This window comes from Brassica napus, chromosome A5 (assembly GCF_020379485.1).
Source record: "Brassica napus cultivar Da-Ae chromosome A5, Da-Ae, whole genome shotgun sequence".
Lineage (NCBI taxonomy): Eukaryota > Viridiplantae > Streptophyta > Magnoliopsida > Brassicales > Brassicaceae > Brassica > Brassica napus.
Genome location: NC_063438.1, coordinates 4,863,055 through 4,880,303, shown reverse-complemented (window position 1 = coordinate 4,880,303; position 17,249 = coordinate 4,863,055). Strand labels below are relative to the sequence as shown.

The window sequence follows — 17,249 nt, the reverse complement described above, 5'->3', positions numbered from 1 at the left end:
AACCCGTTTAAATTCAGCTTCAGTTCTAATTCGGGTTTCAGTATCCAGATACTTGACTCGAAAATACATATTTAAGTTCACAAGCTTGATAATTTTTTTTTTTTAAAAACTAACAAAGGTTTGGTGGCATGATTAAAAGGTGTTTGTTAAGAAGAAACATATATAAGTTAAAACTAACAACTAAGAACTCTATAAATGTATGAAACATCATTAAAATATTAAAAACATAATTTTGAAACTTTTGAAGAAAACTTAATTAAAATCAGACTTTAAATGAAAATGTCAAAACATACAATTTTCAATATTTGACTAATTATCAAAAATATACACTAAACTAAATATTGTATTTACTTTTTTCCTGTTATAGATATTTATTAAAGTATTTATTGGGATTGACTTTTTTTGTTTGGTACAAGGTTTTTTGTTTTTTTGGATTTTTTTGGATATTTGTTTGGGTTTGGATTCAGTTCAAGTAAAATCCAAAATTTAAAATATTGTAGAATAAGATCGATTCAGATATTATGTCATGTTCACTTTGGTTCGGATTTACATTTTATCAGATTTGATTGGTTCAGTTTTTTGGATTTGTTTTTTGCCTACCCCACTAAAAAGATCAAAAAATGAATCGAAATCGAAATGAAACCCGAATTAAATACGCCTAAGTGGATGTACAAATAATAGTCTAATAATCAACTTATAACACACTCCCATATTAGTTGAAAATAATTATTTGTTTTCTCTTTTAAAACAAAATACAAATTTTTATTTTTTGCAATAGTTGAAAACCCAACTTCAGGAATAAACAATAAACATATGTTTATCATCTTCACATACAAATCTATTTTATTAAGTTTATCTCTAAATTATCATAGGTACATTGAACTATTTATAATAATTTTCAAATACGGCAGGACATAACATATTTAGAAATTATTATATCTCCACCTATGAAATAGTTGATAAATTAAAGTATGGTCAAAACTTTGAATCCTACTAAAAATCCACCGACGTATAAAAGTTTAGGAAAAATAAAATGTTTCATAAAAACACACACATTTTTTTTGTTGGTGAAAAGATTATATGTTAATATGTATACAAAGAAGAAGAAAAAGAAACGAGAGAGAAAAAACACCGAGAATAAAATAACAAGTTGATGAATATATTATTATATTTTCAACTCATCTTTCCAATAGTCCAAGAGATTAAGGAAGACGTGTTTCGTACATAATTTTAAAAACTTTTCCCGCTAATCAAACGGTTTTACGCGCTTGAACCAACGGCCTTACGAAAATACAAAGACATAAATCACGATCACAATCTCCTCTGCTCCTTCACAAGTTAAAGGCCAAAAATGCTTTTAACCTTTTTTCTATATAACTCGTATCTAGATCACTCAGCTTCGTCATTACCAAGAGAAACGGTGTGTTCTTATCCTCTTCAAGGCTACCCTCCGGACCGAACCAACTCTCATCACTTTGATCTACCTCCACAGGTAAATCTTCCTATTTATGTATTTGTGTTTTTCTTTTTTACATTTTCATCAATTTGTTGTGTAATGAAAAGTCTTCTTCAACCGAACTCACCTAAAATCAATGACTCCCGGAGATCTCTCTAACCCCCCAACAGAAAAAATTGGATCTAAACATTTTCAGACTCTTTGAAGAAATTTTCAACCTTTTTAATCCCTTTTTTGCAGTTAAAAATAGAAACTTTGCAAGTTTTAAGCTTTTGATGATGGAACAAGTTGTGTAAAAAGAGACAAGAACTGAAGTAGATAAATGGATAAACAGGCGAGAGAAGAAACTACATGGGTTCCTCAGACACCCATCAAGCCAATTGCTCCGATCTACCCAGATAAGATTCAGACAGAGGAAAGGTAAAGTCTTTTGTCCTAAATTTAGAAACTTTTCAAAAGATTAGTGTTGGGTAATTTGCTTAGGGAAGCGATGCATGCAGGAGATTCGCTGGGAACAAAGACAAGAGCGGTCTTGACCATTTGTCTTTTGGAGATTTGCTGGCTCTAGCCAACAATGCTTCCTCAGTGTTTTTATCTCGTCAGAGTGGGATTGATAAAGGTAAAGAGAGAGAGGGGTTTTGATTAGAGATTGAAAAGATTGTCATCTTGATGATTGTTATTTTTACAGAAAGTGTCATCAAGACTCCTGAGAAGCCCAAGAGGAAGAAGCATAGGCCAAAGGTTGTTAGAGAAGCGAAACCAAAGAGAGATATTAAACCGAAAACTCCGAAGAAGCCTGCTGCTGCTGTTGAGGGTGAAGAAAGCAAAACACCCAAGAGGAAGTATGTGAGGAAGAAAAAAGAAGCTAATGAGGATCAAGAAGAATACACGCCGGTTGAAGAATCATCAGGAGCAGCAGCAGAAGATGGAGAAGCTTCAGATCATGATGGCAAGAAGCCTTGTAGAAGAGCCTTGGAGTTTGACGATCAGAGTCTCAAACCTCAAAACGGAGAAGCACAGCACAGAGATGAGACAAAGCAGGATCAAGACTTGCAAGAGAGTCACATGGCAGCAGTGCCAAGCACGCCTAAGAGAAAGCGCAGCAGCCAAAGTAGAAGAATGGGAAAGGAAATGAAGAATAATGAGGCACAAGCCACAAAGAGGAGACAAGGCAAAGAACCAACTAGAAGTAACATATATTTTTCAGGGCAACAATACGAGCAGGTGTTTGCGGACAATGAAGCACAGTGGTTGTTTTCTACAGAATGGCTTCAGAAAGGGATGAGATCTCGTTCCACAACTGGACAACAACTTGTTACACAAGAGAATGTTGCTGCCTTTGACTCAGACTGTAGAGTCCTAACCTTTCAGGGTAGGCAGAGTTTTGAGTCTAATGCTCACTTGGATAAGATAGAAACTCCAACAAAGAAGAGAACTACAGGCCACGCTCGGTTCCGGTGTTTGTCTTCCACAAATAAAGCTTCTGAGCAGTCACAAGTAGGATGGTATAGCAGACAGACGCAAGTGGCCTCAAGCAGAAAGAAACGAACCACTAAGTCTCAGACCAAACAGCTCACACTTCTCCCTAATCACTGCCACTTTCCACCTTCATTTGCTGGTAATGATATTTTACTCACTCTTTCTTAAATCTTGAACTTAATAAATGCAGACTATTTTGTTGCTAATGTTCTTTGCAGCAGGACTAGCTCCAGAAGCTATTTGGCAGCAACGCCACTCTATTGAAGCAATCAGCGAGCTAATGCGTCTACTAGACATCAACAGAGAGTACTCAGAAACTGCTCTTGTTCCTTACGGAATGAACAGCAGTTACAGCGTAGGAAACCAGATTGTGATCTTCAACGGTGGCGCTGGAGCTATAGTGCCTTCGACTCGCGTTAAGAAGCCGCGGCGCGAACGTGCAAAGGTTCATATAGATAATGAGACGGATAGAGTGTGGAAGCTTTTGATGGAGAGTATTGATAGCGAAGGTGTTGATGGATCAGATGAGAAGAAGGCCAAATGGTGGGAGGAAGAACGTAATGTGTTTAGAGGAAGAGCTGACTCATTCATAGCACGAATGCATCTTGTTCAAGGTAACTACACACCACATGTTTTTCTTACAAGTGTTTGATCTCTTAGTTATAACTTGTTGTTATGGTCTTTGGTTGCTAACAGGTGATAGACGTTTTACACCATGGAAAGGATCAGTTGTTGATTCTGTGGTTGGAGTGTTTCTCACTCAAAACGTTTCTGATCATCTCTCAAGGTATAAGCTCTTACATGGTTCTATGTCTTTACTTAGTCTAAGACAACTAACTTCTTTTCTTTGTCTCTAGCTCTGCGTTTATGTCACTGGCTGCGGAGTATCCTGTACCTTTTGTACCCAGCAGTGATTTTGAAGTAGGAGAAAGCTCCATGCCTTCTATCAGGATAACCTACTTGGACTCGGATGAACCGATCTCAAACCCACCAGTTCCCAGTGAGGTTTCTGCTGCTTTAAACATCACACAGCCTGATGAGGAGAAGGAGTATGTGAACAGCAATGACACCTCAAGGAGCAGCAGTGAGATCGCCAGCTCAGGGAATGAGTCAACTGTCAAAACTACAGATTCAAAGGCGCAGGTGGATTCAGACAGAACTGGCTCAAGCGTGGAAGTTAGCAAGACAGTTCTTATTGTCCAAGAGCTGTTTCCATCTGAAGATTCTGTACTCACATGTCAGAACTCGTTGGTTTCTGAAACTCCTAAGAAGACAGAGAGAGCAGGATCAAGCTCTGAGATCAACTCAGAAGCGGAGAATTGTACACACTTTGTGAAGCTCCTAGAGTCCCAGGGGTCTGCTCAGCTTCAAGAGAAAGAAAGTGACGTCATCACAGCTGATACTGTCTTAGTAGAAGAGGCCAATCAAAAGACTCAGTGTTCAAGCAGTCCTGGAAGTTTACAAGTATCCTCAAACACGTCTCCTGGTGATTGTAGCTCAGAGGTTAAGGACTTCGAGTCATTGAAAGGGAAAGCAAAGTATTCTGATGATGCACCATGTTGTTTCTTTGGGGATGTCTTGAGTGTTCAGAAACCAGAGATACCTGAAAGCTCCAGCAGCGTTCCTTCAACAAAGCTCGTGATAGAAACTCCAATTCCAGATATTAATGAAAGCACAAACTGTCTTGATGTCCAAGAAGGCACAGAGAAACAACAACCAGGACCTGACTCATCATCCAAAAAGATCAGTCCTATGGATAAGGCTACTTTCAATGCGGATGGGAAAAAGATTTTGAAGGAGGTGGAAGAGGAGTTTGATTGGGACAGTTTAAGAAGAGAAGCGGAAGGCAGAGAAGGCAAAAGAGAGAAAACAGCAAGGTCATTGGACTCTGTTGACTGGGAAGCCATAAGAACTGCTGATGTCAATGAAGTTGCTGAAACCATTAAGAGCCGTGGGATGAACCATAAACTTGCTGAACGTATACAGGTACATTTTATCACTATATAGCCAACTTTATTGAGAATCTCCATTGTAACTGTTTGAGGCTGAGCATGAAAACAATGCAGGGCTTCCTTAACCGACTGCTAACAGACCATGGGAGTCTTGATCTGGAATGGTTGAGAGATGTTCCACCTGACAAAGCAAAGTGAGTTTAAAGAAAATTGTTTTGTCTCTTATGTATTTAACCATAGGCAGTTAAGCGTCAATGATTTGATATTGCATAGCTAGTTTCTCATAAATGATTTGATATTGCATAGCTAGTTTCTCATAAATTATACAAACATACAGAGAGTATCTTCTGAGCTTCAATGGACTGGGACTAAAAAGCGTGGAGTGTGTTAGGCTGCTAACGCTGCACCATCTTGCCTTTCCAGTAAGCTTGAATCATCTCTTTTTGTTGCTTTTGCCCCTGTCAAGTGAGTTATTTGATGTATGGACTTACGGTAAAACTTATTGACAGGTTGATACCAATGTTGGGCGCATAGCGGTTAGACTCGGATGGGTACCCCTTCAACCGCTACCAGAGTCTCTTCAACTGCATCTTCTAGAAATGTAAGCACTCTACAATATGGTTCGAAATAGAAATTGTTTTCTTATTCTTCCCTGATACATCTTTGGTTTATGCAGGTATCCCGTGCTTGAGTCTATACAGAAGTATCTTTGGCCACGCTTGTGCAAATTCGACCAAAAAACATTGTAAGATCTCTCATCATGTTTATCATTATCTTATATTTTTTTATTCCTCATTTTAGTAACTTATTCATTACTCTTACTGTGTTATCTTTCAGGTATGAATTGCATTACCAAATGATTACTTTCGGAAAGGTATGTATAATATATACACATATGTAAGTGTGAAGAAAACAGGCAATACACGTGATTAAGTTTTTGATCTACTTGACTCTTAGGTGTTCTGTACGAAAAGCAAACCCAACTGCAATGCTTGTCCTATGAGAGGGGAATGTAGACACTTTGCTAGTGCCTTTGCAAGGTGATACTGATACAACTTCTCCTCTTAATTCCTTAAACGAGAACCCTTTGTTATATATCATTCAGTAAATGTTTGTGGTCAGTCTCTAACTGATACAGAGAGTTTAATAACCGTTACTTGTTTTATAGTGCGAGGTTTGCATTACCTGGTCCAGAGAAAGGAATGGAGAGACCTGATGTTCCTCTACAGAGCCTACCAGAGCCATTGCGGAGACAGCAAGGGTTAGAAGTAGTCAACCACTCAGAAGCAGCAAATAGAGTCACAAGCTGTGAACCGATAATTGAAGTGCCAGCATCACCAGAGCCAGAGTGCGCAGAAGTTTCAATGGCTGATATAGAGGACGCTTTCTTTGAGGATCCTGAAGAGATTCCAACAATAAGGCTGAACATGGATGCATTCACAAACAACCTGAAGAAAATTTTTGAGCACAGCAAGGAACTGCAAGATGGAAACATGTCTGGGGCTCTGGTTGCACTTACCGCTGAGGCTGCGTCTCTTCCAATGCCTAAGCTCAAGAACATTAGCCAGCTGAGGACTGAACACCAAGTGTAAGCGTCATTTTTCTCTGTTATTCACTGTGTCTTTAAGGTTGAAATGAAACAGGAAACACATCTCTCATCATGAAGTGGCGGACTTAAAATGCTAAGATTTTAAAGTCTGGTTAAACTTCACTTTTCTAACAGTTGAGTCTGTTTTTGTTTCATATATTTGCAGCTATGAACTTAAAGACGACCATCCTCTTCTAGCTCAGGTATGTCACATATGTTATTAGTTGATAATACAAACTCATAATTGGCAGTTACATAGTCTCTAGTGATGTCAATATTGAAAATCTAACTAGCTGGGTTGTGTTTGCTTTGGCAGTTTGAGAAGCGAGAAACTGATGATCCATGTTCGTACTTGCTTGCTATATGGACACCAGGTAACCTCTAAATCACTTAGTTGGATCTCAATTAAACAGAGTTGTTTCATTACTCACTGTGATTTTAAACACTAGGTGAGACGGTTGATTCCATTCAACCAACTAGAAGCAAATGCATTTGGCAAGAAGCAGGCAAAATGTGTAATGAGAAAACTTGTTTCTCATGCAACAACATAAGGGAGACGCAATCACAAACCGTTAGAGGAACCATCTTGGTAAGTAATTTGCATCCAACCTCTTTTGCCTAATTAACTACAACATATTTTTAACGAATGATTGCAAATGATATGGTGTAAATTTCATGTAGGTACCTTGTAGAACAGCAATGAGAGGTAGCTTCCCACTCAACGGTACATACTTCCAAGTCAACGAGGTTACAAACTTCAACTCAATATCTCCAATCTTTCGTATGTTTATATGTACCGAAATGTTTCCTGATGAAATCTATCAATATAGGTGTTTGCGGATCATGAGTCTAGTCTAACGCCAATTGATGTTCCAAGAGACTGGTTATGGGACCTAGCTAGAAGAACTGTCTACTTCGGCACATCTATCCCATCAATCTTTAAAGGTATATTGATCTTCAACCATGATTAGATTCTAATGTAACGATATTCTAAACTTTTTAAGCTAATTTTATTTCAGGTTTATCTACTGAAACAATTCAACAATGTTTCTGGAGAGGTATAATACAATTTTGCTTACGCTATCAGTTCTCACTTAGTCCAAAACATTAACTTATCGTTGAAACTTGTAGGGTATGTATGTGTGAGAGGATTTGATAGGCAGACAAGAGCACCAAGGCCTTTGATCGCGAGGTTGCACTTCCCTAAAAGCAAAATGAAGTCACAGGTTAATCCGGATGATGCATAGGTAAGGAAACAAACTCGGCCTACCACCCAACAACAAGCCAATGTAATATATTAGAGTTGTAACAGGTCTTTGAACTCCCATGTTAGTGTGTCTTTGTTTGTAATCAAATACGAAGTCACAAGAACCAAACCAAGTAGATGCCAACTTTAACTTGTTTCGTTTCCATACCAATGTGTTATAGCTTTTGATTACTGGTTTACCCGAACCAAATTAATCGGTTCAGATGGTTTAACCGGACCAAATAATTTTTGTGGATAATGGGCCACTAAATGGGCCTACTAGCTCATTGCACTCGTCTCTTTAAAATCCCCAATTGACAAACCCTAATTGATCGGAGCTTGTCCACATCTCTGCCATTGTTGCCGAATCCGAAGCTTTCTTATCTTCTTCTTCTTCTCCTTCTTTCTCGGAGACTCACGTCTCAGCTGTAGATTGTAACTTATCGATGTGTAATTCAATCTATCGATTGCTGTAATGCTCTGTTCTATTAATCGATTTTTGAATTAGGGCCATTCCTCGTAGCTTTTTTTCGATTCGTGTATTGATTATAGTCCTCAAGATGGAGAATTCGCGTAGACCGTTTGATAGATCGAGAGATCCGGGGCCGATTAAGAAACCGAGGCTCAGCGATGAACCAATCCGTCCGGTGAATCCCAACGCGCGGCAGTTTCCGTCGCAGAGACCAGTCGCTACGGCGGTGGGAGCTCTACCGGCGTCGTCAAGGTTTCGAGCTGGCGGTGGTGGTGGTGGTGGGAGAGAAGCGGAGAGTAGTAGCGAGGCGTATGAGCCGCAACTGGTTCATCCACATTACGAGCTTGTGAATCAGTATAAGTCGGCGTTATCCGAGCTCACGTTTAACTCGAAGCCGATAATAACGAACCTGACGATAATCGCTGGGGAGAATGTGCATGCTGCAAAGGCCGTCGTGTCCACCATTTGCAATAACATCATAGAGGTGAACACCTAGTTTTCATGCCCACTTGTTATAATACCATGTTTGTGTCATTGTATAGTTGCTATATAAGGGAAATAAGGTGAAGGTGGTGGTTGAGATTGTGATCTGTATACAAGTTTTAATGAGAAAAATCGAGTTTTGAAACAACCCCACTGTCTTTTCTGGAGATTATTTACTTTTTATTCGTATTCATCAAGTCGCAGATCATTCTTGTGAATCAAAGTTTTTAGTTTATGCCATCTATTGTGATCACATTCTGTAAGATGTTTGTTTCCCGACAATATGTTATTAACTATCTCAAATTAGCTGTTACCCATGCAACGGTTTGGTCCATATTCATTTTGTAAGAATGCATATATCAACTCCTCGTGTCATTGTGCTGAGTTTTGTTTAGAGGAGTGTGTAGTCCCTTTTAAAACGCTGGAGTTGTTCAATTGTTTTTTTTTTCCTTTTCACTTTGCCATTTGACAAGAGCTCTGTAAGCTATGTGTCAAGTGAGGTTGTATTTTCTTTTAGTGGCTTCTGCTTACCGAAAGCTCTCTATGGGAAGCGAAACCATTTTTTAGTCATATTTGGGTAGCGGAGAATCATTGGAGCCTGTTCAGTCAAGTCGGTGGAAAGACAAGGATTGCTATTTCGATGTTTGTCACTTCAGCTTAGACTTTGACACTTGTAATAGTGTTACTCTGCCATTTTGGGGCATGCTGTTTGATGGCTTCATGTGTCCCATTTTTAGATTCCTTGTTTGTCAGGAAATGTGTTAGTAGTAGCTTGAATGTCATCATATTTTGTGCTTTGAGTTCTAGCTAAAGATAAGTTAGTGACTTTTGGTTCTTAACCTTTAGTGTCCCCTCTATTGTGGAAATCCTTGATGTTACTCTCTATGAGATCAAATTTGCCATTTTCTGGGTATCTGATTTGAAGAATATTATGCAGGTACCAAGTGATCAGAAGCTGCCAACGTTGTACCTGTTGGACAGCATTGTGAAGAACATTGGAAGAGATTACATTAAGTATTTTGCTGCCAGGCTGCCTGAGGTTGGTGTTTTGTTGGTAGTCATAGTTATATAGTTTCTTTTGCCTAGAAACTTCATCTGATATCTCTCTTTTCACTTCTGTGCAGGTTTTTGTTAAGGCTTACAGACAAGTTGACCCTCCTATGCGCTCTAACATGCGGCATCTTTTTGGAACCTGGAAAGGAGTCTTTCATCCGCAAATACTTCAGCAAATTGAGAAAGAACTAGGCTTTAATGCTAAAAGTGATGGCCCAGCAGCTGCTGTTACCACTGGCAGAACTGATCTGCAATCTCAGCGACCACAAAATAGCATCCATGTGAATCCCAAATATCTAGAAAGGCAACGCCTCCAACAGTCAGGACGGGTAAGCAAAGTAAACTTGCGGTCACTAAATGTATAACTTCATTACAGCTTTCTGAGTATCTTTTTGGTTTTTTATTTTGCAGACAAAAGTAATGGTTACGGATGTCCCTGAGATCGCATCCAATTTGACTCGGGATCCAGATAGACTGGATAGAGTTTCGAGCACAGCATCTGGAGGCTTGTGGGCAGGTCCAGCGAAAGTGAATGTAAGATGATTTTTCCTTGGCTTAGTTACAGTCTTAACATGTGCTCTGTCTTCTGATTGTGACATTGTATGTTGAATTCAGACCATTCGACGACCTCAAAAAGACTCGCTCAGTGAACCGCTCTACGAGAAGGATATGGAGTCAGTATCAGAGGAATATGAATATGCTTCTGATCTACCGCATAATTCTAGATCAGTGGTTAAGAAAGTTGGTCCTAGGATTACTGATGATGGGAGTGGAAAACAATGGTACGAAGCTATGAGCAGGGGTCCTGATTTGATTTCCGACCAGAGGGAAGGGTTACACACCAAAAGCAGAGTTTCCAACTACGCTACTGCGAGACTTGAAAATTCGGAATCAAGTGGTCCCAGTAGAAATATAGGCGTGCCTTATGATAGTTGGAAAAACTCTGAGGAAGAAGAGTTTATGTGGGACATGCATTCAAGGGTATCCGAAACAGATGTGGCGACTATCAACCCGAAGATTGAGTTTCAGGCTTCAGATGAATCAGAGAGACTGGTTAGCTATGATAGTTAATTTGCATTACTTTTTATAATGATGTAACTCATTTAGTTTCTTGTCTTTTAACCTTTTCCCATCTTGTAGGAATCTAAAAATCACCTCTTAAAACGGCCAAGGTATTCAGCTGTCGATCCAAGGCTTGATCCGGTGAATTCTTATTCCAGAGAGCAAAAAGATTCAAGTATTCTTGGCCCCTGGACGTCTTCTCCTAGATCTTTGCATGATTCAGAAGTTTTTCCTTCTATTAGTGCAGCCTCAAATGCAGCTAGAAAGGGAATTCAGCCTCAATCTAGGATTGCTAGCTCTGGAATCTTGCCAATCTCAGGACCTGTGTCAGATAAACAATCGAAACAGAATGTGAGTAAGCAAGATTCTGGAAGAGCTCACTCCCTCACTCAACGTGATCCTAGGGCTTCCCGGTTTCCAGCAAAATCTCAAAGTGACTCCGTGCGGCCCTTATCTTCAAGTAGCCAGTTTAAGAACACGAATACGCTTGAACTACCCGATTCATCTCAAGTTGAAAAGTTTGACTCTAAGTCAACAGCTGAAAATGCTCGAGGACAAGCCAACATGAATGATTTGTTGGCAGCTGTCATGAAGAGTGGAATCCTTTCTAATAATGCAACTTGTGGTGGAAGCAAGGAGGAGATGTCTCAAAACGGGGCTGACCCAAGGGCACTAACCCTGTCAGCAGTATCTAAGGATAAGACTTTGCCAACTTCAGTTGCTGGCGCAGTGTCTCTTACTGGTGTCACATCAGCACAGGCATCAAAAGAGAATAGTAAGGCCTCAGATCCTATTTCGTCCCTCTTGAGCTCCTTAGTTTCAAAGGGCTTGATATCTGCTTCAAAGCCGGAGCCGCCAGCTTCAAAGACGGAGCTGCCATCTCGCGCTCAATGTGCGGCTCCTTCCGTTTCACAGGACCATAGTCCTGATCACTCTACCAGTAGTTCTATGTCTGTGGTTCCATCAGATGCTCAGCCAGTGGTTTTGGTGAAGAAGGGTCCTTCCACTTCCCCGAAGGTAGCACCAGCAGAAACAGCAAAAACGGAACCCGAAAACCTCATAGGATTGAAGTTCAGAGCAGATAAAATCCGTGAACTTCACCCCTCGGTGATCAGTAGTCTTTTTGATGACCTTCCACACCTCTGCACCTCCTGTGGCGTTCGCCTTAAGCAAAAAGAAGAACTTGACAGGCACATGGAGGAGCTGCACGATAAGAAGAAGCTCGAGTTAAATGGCACGAACAGTAAATGTAGGGTTTGGTTTCCAAAGGCTGATGACTGGATAGCAGCGAAATCTGGAGAGCTTGAACCTGAATGTGAGGAAGATCTGAGTGAACCCGAGAGTGCAGCTGAGGATGGTCCAGCCATAGCTGCTGATGAGAACCAGAGCGCATGTATATTATGTGGAGAGATGTTTGAGGAATATTTCAGTCAAGAAATGGATCAATGGATGTTCAAAGGAGCTTCTTACCTTGCCATTCCTCCGGACGAGAGTGAGGCCAATGGACCGATCGTCCATGCAGGTTGTTTGACCAAGAGTTCTCTACCGGGCTTGGGAGTTGGGAATGCAATCAAACAGGTAACTTATCTTTAAAGGCTCGCTGTTCTAAAACTCCATTCTTTAATCCAGCATGAATCCACATTTACGTGTTGTTCCATTCTGCTAGGAAATGATCGAGTAGCCTCCATATGAAGGTCAAAGGAACATGTGCTGGAGGAAGCGGTGGCATCACAGGGGAAACAGGTTTGGTCGATTTCACGTGATGCTAGTTTTGTAGAAAAGTGTCATGCTTCGAGTTGAGGAAAAAAGAAAGATGTGCAGTATTTAAAAATGAGAAAGAAATATATGCTTTTGTCTCTCTACTTTTCATTCTATACAAAATACAAAAGAGCAAAGAGGCCTTCCCAATATTGCACATTCCAGATTCTATGCCTTTCTTTCATGCGTCACAGAAAACAAAAGCACTACGGTTTCTTATGAGCAAAGATTTGTCAGGTTACGTATCATGAACATCCAAAGCAACAACTACTACCATATATGCTACCTTAGCAATGACTATTTGTTTACTTCTGTTGAATGATTGTTTTATCATACATTAACTCATTTCGAGTGTAGTTATCGTTATCATATGTTAACTCTCATAGAATCAAAGTTCCCTTTACTCGTTTTGCATATCTGGGAAAGAAGCAGATTCAGCTAACATTAATTGGGGAGTGAGAGAGAGGGGCAAAAGATTTTATGAGTTAAATTGGATGTGCAGTAGTGTTATTATAGGCTGTCTAGATAAGCAGAGCGACTGTCCTTCCTTTTGGGAAACCCCAATTTTCACGTGAGCAAGAGCTGGTCAATATTAATGTCGAATCAGATAGGCTGATCTCTGTTTCTTCGGTGTTCAAAAAAAAAAAAAAAAAAAAAAGATCTCTGTTTCTTCAATTTCATTGATTAATTCATAAATGCACAACTAGTTATTGCTTACAAACGCAGATGTTTGAGAACGTCAATGTGGTTTACAGTTAATGGTGTAGTTGCTCGAAGAAATAAACTACAACAAAATCACTTGAGCAACCGAACCTTACCAAGAGACGAGAGTTTAAACGATAGGAGTCTTTTAAAAACGTGTTTATCTTAAGAACCACATTAAACAATATTAGAGCATGTTGCTTAAGTGATTGTTAATGAATTTTTAAGTATAAAAATTTAGCTAAGAGATAATCTTAAGAAACACTTAATTGTAGGGGTTTATTGGTAGTTGCTTAACTTAAGGTGCTTAATTAACAATAAAAAAATATTAAATTTATTTTTAAACATAAAATGTTTTAAAAAGATAAAATTTATTATTTAAATAAAACATAGTTAAACATAACATTTGAAACATAATTTTTAAAATACAAACATAAAAGCATGGAAAAAAAGATTACTAAAACAAACGATAATAATTGGAACGAGACATCGAAACTCAGTTGGTATCTTGATCACTTCCAAATTTACGTCATATATGCTCAACCAAATCACGTTTTAGTTGTTGATGTGTTTGTCTATCACGAATTCTTGTACGAACACCCATCTGATTGGCGATATTTATAGGGACATTTGTTGAATATGTGAGATCGACATGTGAACTTCCGCTTTCTTCTCCTTGTTGAAAATCAGAAACATTATATTGAATGTAGTTATCTCGTTTGTTTTTCACTATCATATTATGGAGTATGATTCATCGTATTGAGTGTAGTCATTTCGTTCGTTTCGACGAACAAAGCCACCGATCGCAAGAGATGTCGCCTTTCGCCACAGAGAGAGAGAGAGAGAGAGAGAGAGAGAGAGAGAAGAAGAAACGCGATCGGAGCCAACGACACCTCTCCTCAAGCCAATTCCTTCGGGACACGTGCACGGTGCACGTTTAGGGACGACGCTTCCCTAGCTTAATTAAGCAACGTCTGTTTGCTTTTTTTCCTTTTTTCTTTTTTTTTAATTCTAATTAACCTTAAGCAACAGCCTTAAGCTTAAACCTGCTCTTAAGAGTGGAAACGGAGATTTTAATTATTGTTGTTGATGTAGTTGTGTAGGTAAGATGATGATTAGTTGACAAGTAAGCTTTAATGAGCTTATCCAACCAACTGTTTCTTTTTTATATATATATAGACTCGATTCGTTTTCGTAACGTCTTTGATGACTCATGATGCCATTTAAACAAATAATATCAAGAAGGCTGAGAGCATCTCCAAGTCTATTATAGAATGAACTATTGGAGCAAATTCAACTCTATAATAGAGTTATTCTATTTTAAAGTGAAATATAGAGAAATTATAGTGTAGCATTAGAAATGGTCTGAGAGAAATGCAAGTCCAGTCTATCATGTTTCGTTTCTTCTTCATTCATCATGTTTCATTTCGTGTCTTTATGTAGTTTCTTTAGGTAGACTTTTTTCTTCTATCTTCTTCTAAGCACTTGTTAATAATTTTTTAACCAGCCAATCTAGTTTTTAGACCATAGTTTTACGTTGCTATCAGAGAGATGTCTAGATAAAGTCGATGAGTTTTAAGACTTTATCAATCAAAGGTCTAGTGTGACTCAAGTCGTTCCCTGCCTGACGATCGCATCATACTTTTGAAGACGTCATTGGCATTTGTAATTTTCTTAGAAATTAACGAATATAAAATACCAAACACACACATCTTATTACGAGAACATAACCTGTATAAATCCAGGTCAAACTATTATTGAATTACTTTCTTTTCTTGCAACAAGCTATATACATGATTGATAAAATGGAAACAAAGTTAATCAAAGCATCTCAAAGAAAAAACTATCAAGCGAAGAAAGGAGTATGTATTAAATTATTACAAGTTGATACTGCAAGGAACATGGTTTACAAAATATCTAAAATTAAATGTATCTCGATCTCTTGTCATCGGCTTATTTTTTCCATATCTAATTTACATTTAATGGTTGAATTTCTTAAAACTTTTTATTTCAATTAATGAAGTATCAAATAAATAAATATTTTACAAACCTGACGAAACTCAAAAAAAAAAATGGTCAGAAGAGAGACATGTTCACATCCAAGACAAGAAGAAGAAGAAGTCATCTCTTTCTTCTTCATATAGCTTCTCCGCAACTTCCATACCAAAATCTTTAAAACCCTAAAACTATTTCTTGTAGGTCAAGTCTTTGTTCCTCAACATCATTTCTTATTCTCCCAAGACATAATCTCTTTCAAAGATTCCTCCTCTCTATCTTTCTCACATTCTTGAATCATGAGAGGTCTCGTGGCTTGTTACAGCGAAAACGCCATTAACGTATCAGATGCGTACTGTTCAGGTCCTTCAAATCATTCCTACATCTCTCCGACATTACACCCCGACACAGTAACTACCACTTATAAAACCAATCTCCCTTCTTCCGACAAACCCGTCTCTGTTTCGCTCACCTGGTCGGATAATCTCACCGTCGTGATCTCCACGCAAACTAAGTCTTACTCTGTCTCCCTCAAGAAACCAAAAGGGTCAAGAAACTCGACTTCTTCCTCGGGATCACTCAACGCTGAGATCCTCTGGGATCTAACGGAGGCAGAGTACGATAACAACGGACCGGAACCAACAAGAAGATTCTCCGTCACCGTCGTGGTTAACTCCGAGATCATTCTTAGAGTCGGCGACGTGCGAGACACGTCTTCCTGGCGGGTCTCTCGAACGGAGAGATTCTCTGGAACTTGCTGGCTCTCCACGAAGGCTCGGTTCTCAGACGCTGGAGCTAAACACGAGATTCAGATCCAATGCGGCGGAGGAGGAGGTGGTGGTGGAGGAGAAGGAGGGTATTTATGGAAATTGAAAAGTCCTGAAACGATGTCGGTTTGGGTGGATAAGAAGAAAGTGTTTGAGGTGAAGAAGCTGAAATGGAATTTTAGAGGGAACCAAACGATGTTCTTCGATGGGATGCTTATTGACATGATGTGGGACTTAGAGCATCTGTATTGGTGGGATGAGGAGAGAGGGAGAGAAAGTCCCTTATTCTGCTTTTTTTTTTTTTTTTTGGTCATAGAAAGGTAAGGGACAGCCCTTAATTAAGGGCTTTTCCCTTTTCTTTCTTCCTCGGTTCCCACCCCCTTCCCCTAAGGGATGCCTTAAGGGCCTTCCAATACAGATGCTCTTACACGACTGGTTCTTCAGAGAAACGGCATCGTTATCTTCCACTTCATCATCTTCTTCTTCCTCATCGTCTTCTCCTCCATGTGCTGTGTTTATGTTCAGGAGGAGGAGTGGATTGGATAGTAGATTGTGGCTCGAGGAAGACGAAGAAGAGAACAAGAAGATTGGAGTAAGAGAAGCCAAATCGTTCTCTCTTGTCATTTGTGTCTCTAAAAAGTAAAAAGTTAACCCGAAAAAACTTTCTTATTACTGATGCACTTACTTTAACATTTTTGTTTCCCATGCATGCTTTAACTTTGACATAACTCTTTGTTCTGATTTAATTTTTTTCATGATATTTGAAGTAGATCATCACTCATCTTCACTCTTCAACTAACTTAGCACAAACTCCTCTTGCCATAAAATGGCTTACAACTTCTCTTCTCCTTCATCAAACTCATCACCCATCTCTCCTCAAAACCCTAATTATCATCATCAATATGCAAGGAACCTCCAAAGAAAATAGCTGTCACCACCCTTTGTATAAGGGATTGAGACAACGAAAGAACTCAGACAAGTGGGTTTATGAAATCCATGAGCTGAGAAGACCTAAACGTATTTGGTTAGGAACATTCTTGATCCCGGAGATGGCGGCAGTAGCCTATAACGTGAGAGCTCGAAAAGTCACTTCGCAAATAATAGTATATATTATTTTAAAATTGAGTATTTCACAATTGTTTTAATTTATTTTAATATTAAGAAACTGAGTAAATCCCACCGATGTTTTTTTTAACTGACCAACTTTGATGTTTTAATATAGATTATTTTCTCATA

General features: G+C 39.0%; 3 protein-coding genes across 3 annotated transcripts; all 3 read left to right on the top strand.

The window, feature by feature from the left end:
* Positions 1-1,308: 1,308 nt before the first annotated feature.
* LOC125609294 (DNA glycosylase/AP lyase ROS1-like) lies at positions 1,309-7,887 on the top strand. The gene is made up of 21 exons (XM_048780585.1): positions 1,309-1,492; positions 1,697-1,876; positions 1,957-2,075; positions 2,145-3,074; positions 3,154-3,549; positions 3,632-3,722; positions 3,793-4,921; positions 5,002-5,081; positions 5,225-5,309; positions 5,397-5,488; positions 5,564-5,632; positions 5,725-5,761; positions 5,845-5,927; positions 6,056-6,475; positions 6,642-6,678; positions 6,792-6,849; positions 6,925-7,064; positions 7,157-7,222; positions 7,306-7,420; positions 7,495-7,533; positions 7,607-7,887. The coding sequence occupies exons 2-21, from the start codon at positions 1,779-1,781 to the stop codon at positions 7,720-7,722; spliced, it is 4,200 nt and encodes a 1,399-aa protein (XP_048636542.1). The 5' UTR covers positions 1,309-1,492; positions 1,697-1,778; the 3' UTR covers positions 7,723-7,887.
* A 166-nt stretch (positions 7,888-8,053) lies between these two features.
* LOC125609295 (polyadenylation and cleavage factor homolog 4-like) lies at positions 8,054-12,797 on the top strand. The gene is made up of 7 exons (XM_048780586.1): positions 8,054-8,677; positions 9,614-9,715; positions 9,801-10,058; positions 10,141-10,263; positions 10,345-10,782; positions 10,870-12,369; positions 12,458-12,797. Exons 1-7 carry the CDS (start codon positions 8,282-8,284, stop codon positions 12,470-12,472), a joined length of 2,832 nt encoding a protein of 943 aa, XP_048636543.1. The 5' UTR covers positions 8,054-8,281; the 3' UTR covers positions 12,473-12,797.
* Positions 12,798-15,053: 2,256 nt separating this feature from the next.
* On the top strand, positions 15,054-16,794 carry LOC106451112. The gene is made up of 2 exons (XM_013892974.3): positions 15,054-16,246; positions 16,437-16,794. The coding sequence occupies exons 1-2, from the start codon at positions 15,546-15,548 to the stop codon at positions 16,654-16,656; spliced, it is 921 nt and encodes a 306-aa protein (XP_013748428.1). The 5' UTR covers positions 15,054-15,545; the 3' UTR covers positions 16,657-16,794.
* The last annotated feature ends 455 nt before the right edge of the window (positions 16,795-17,249 follow it).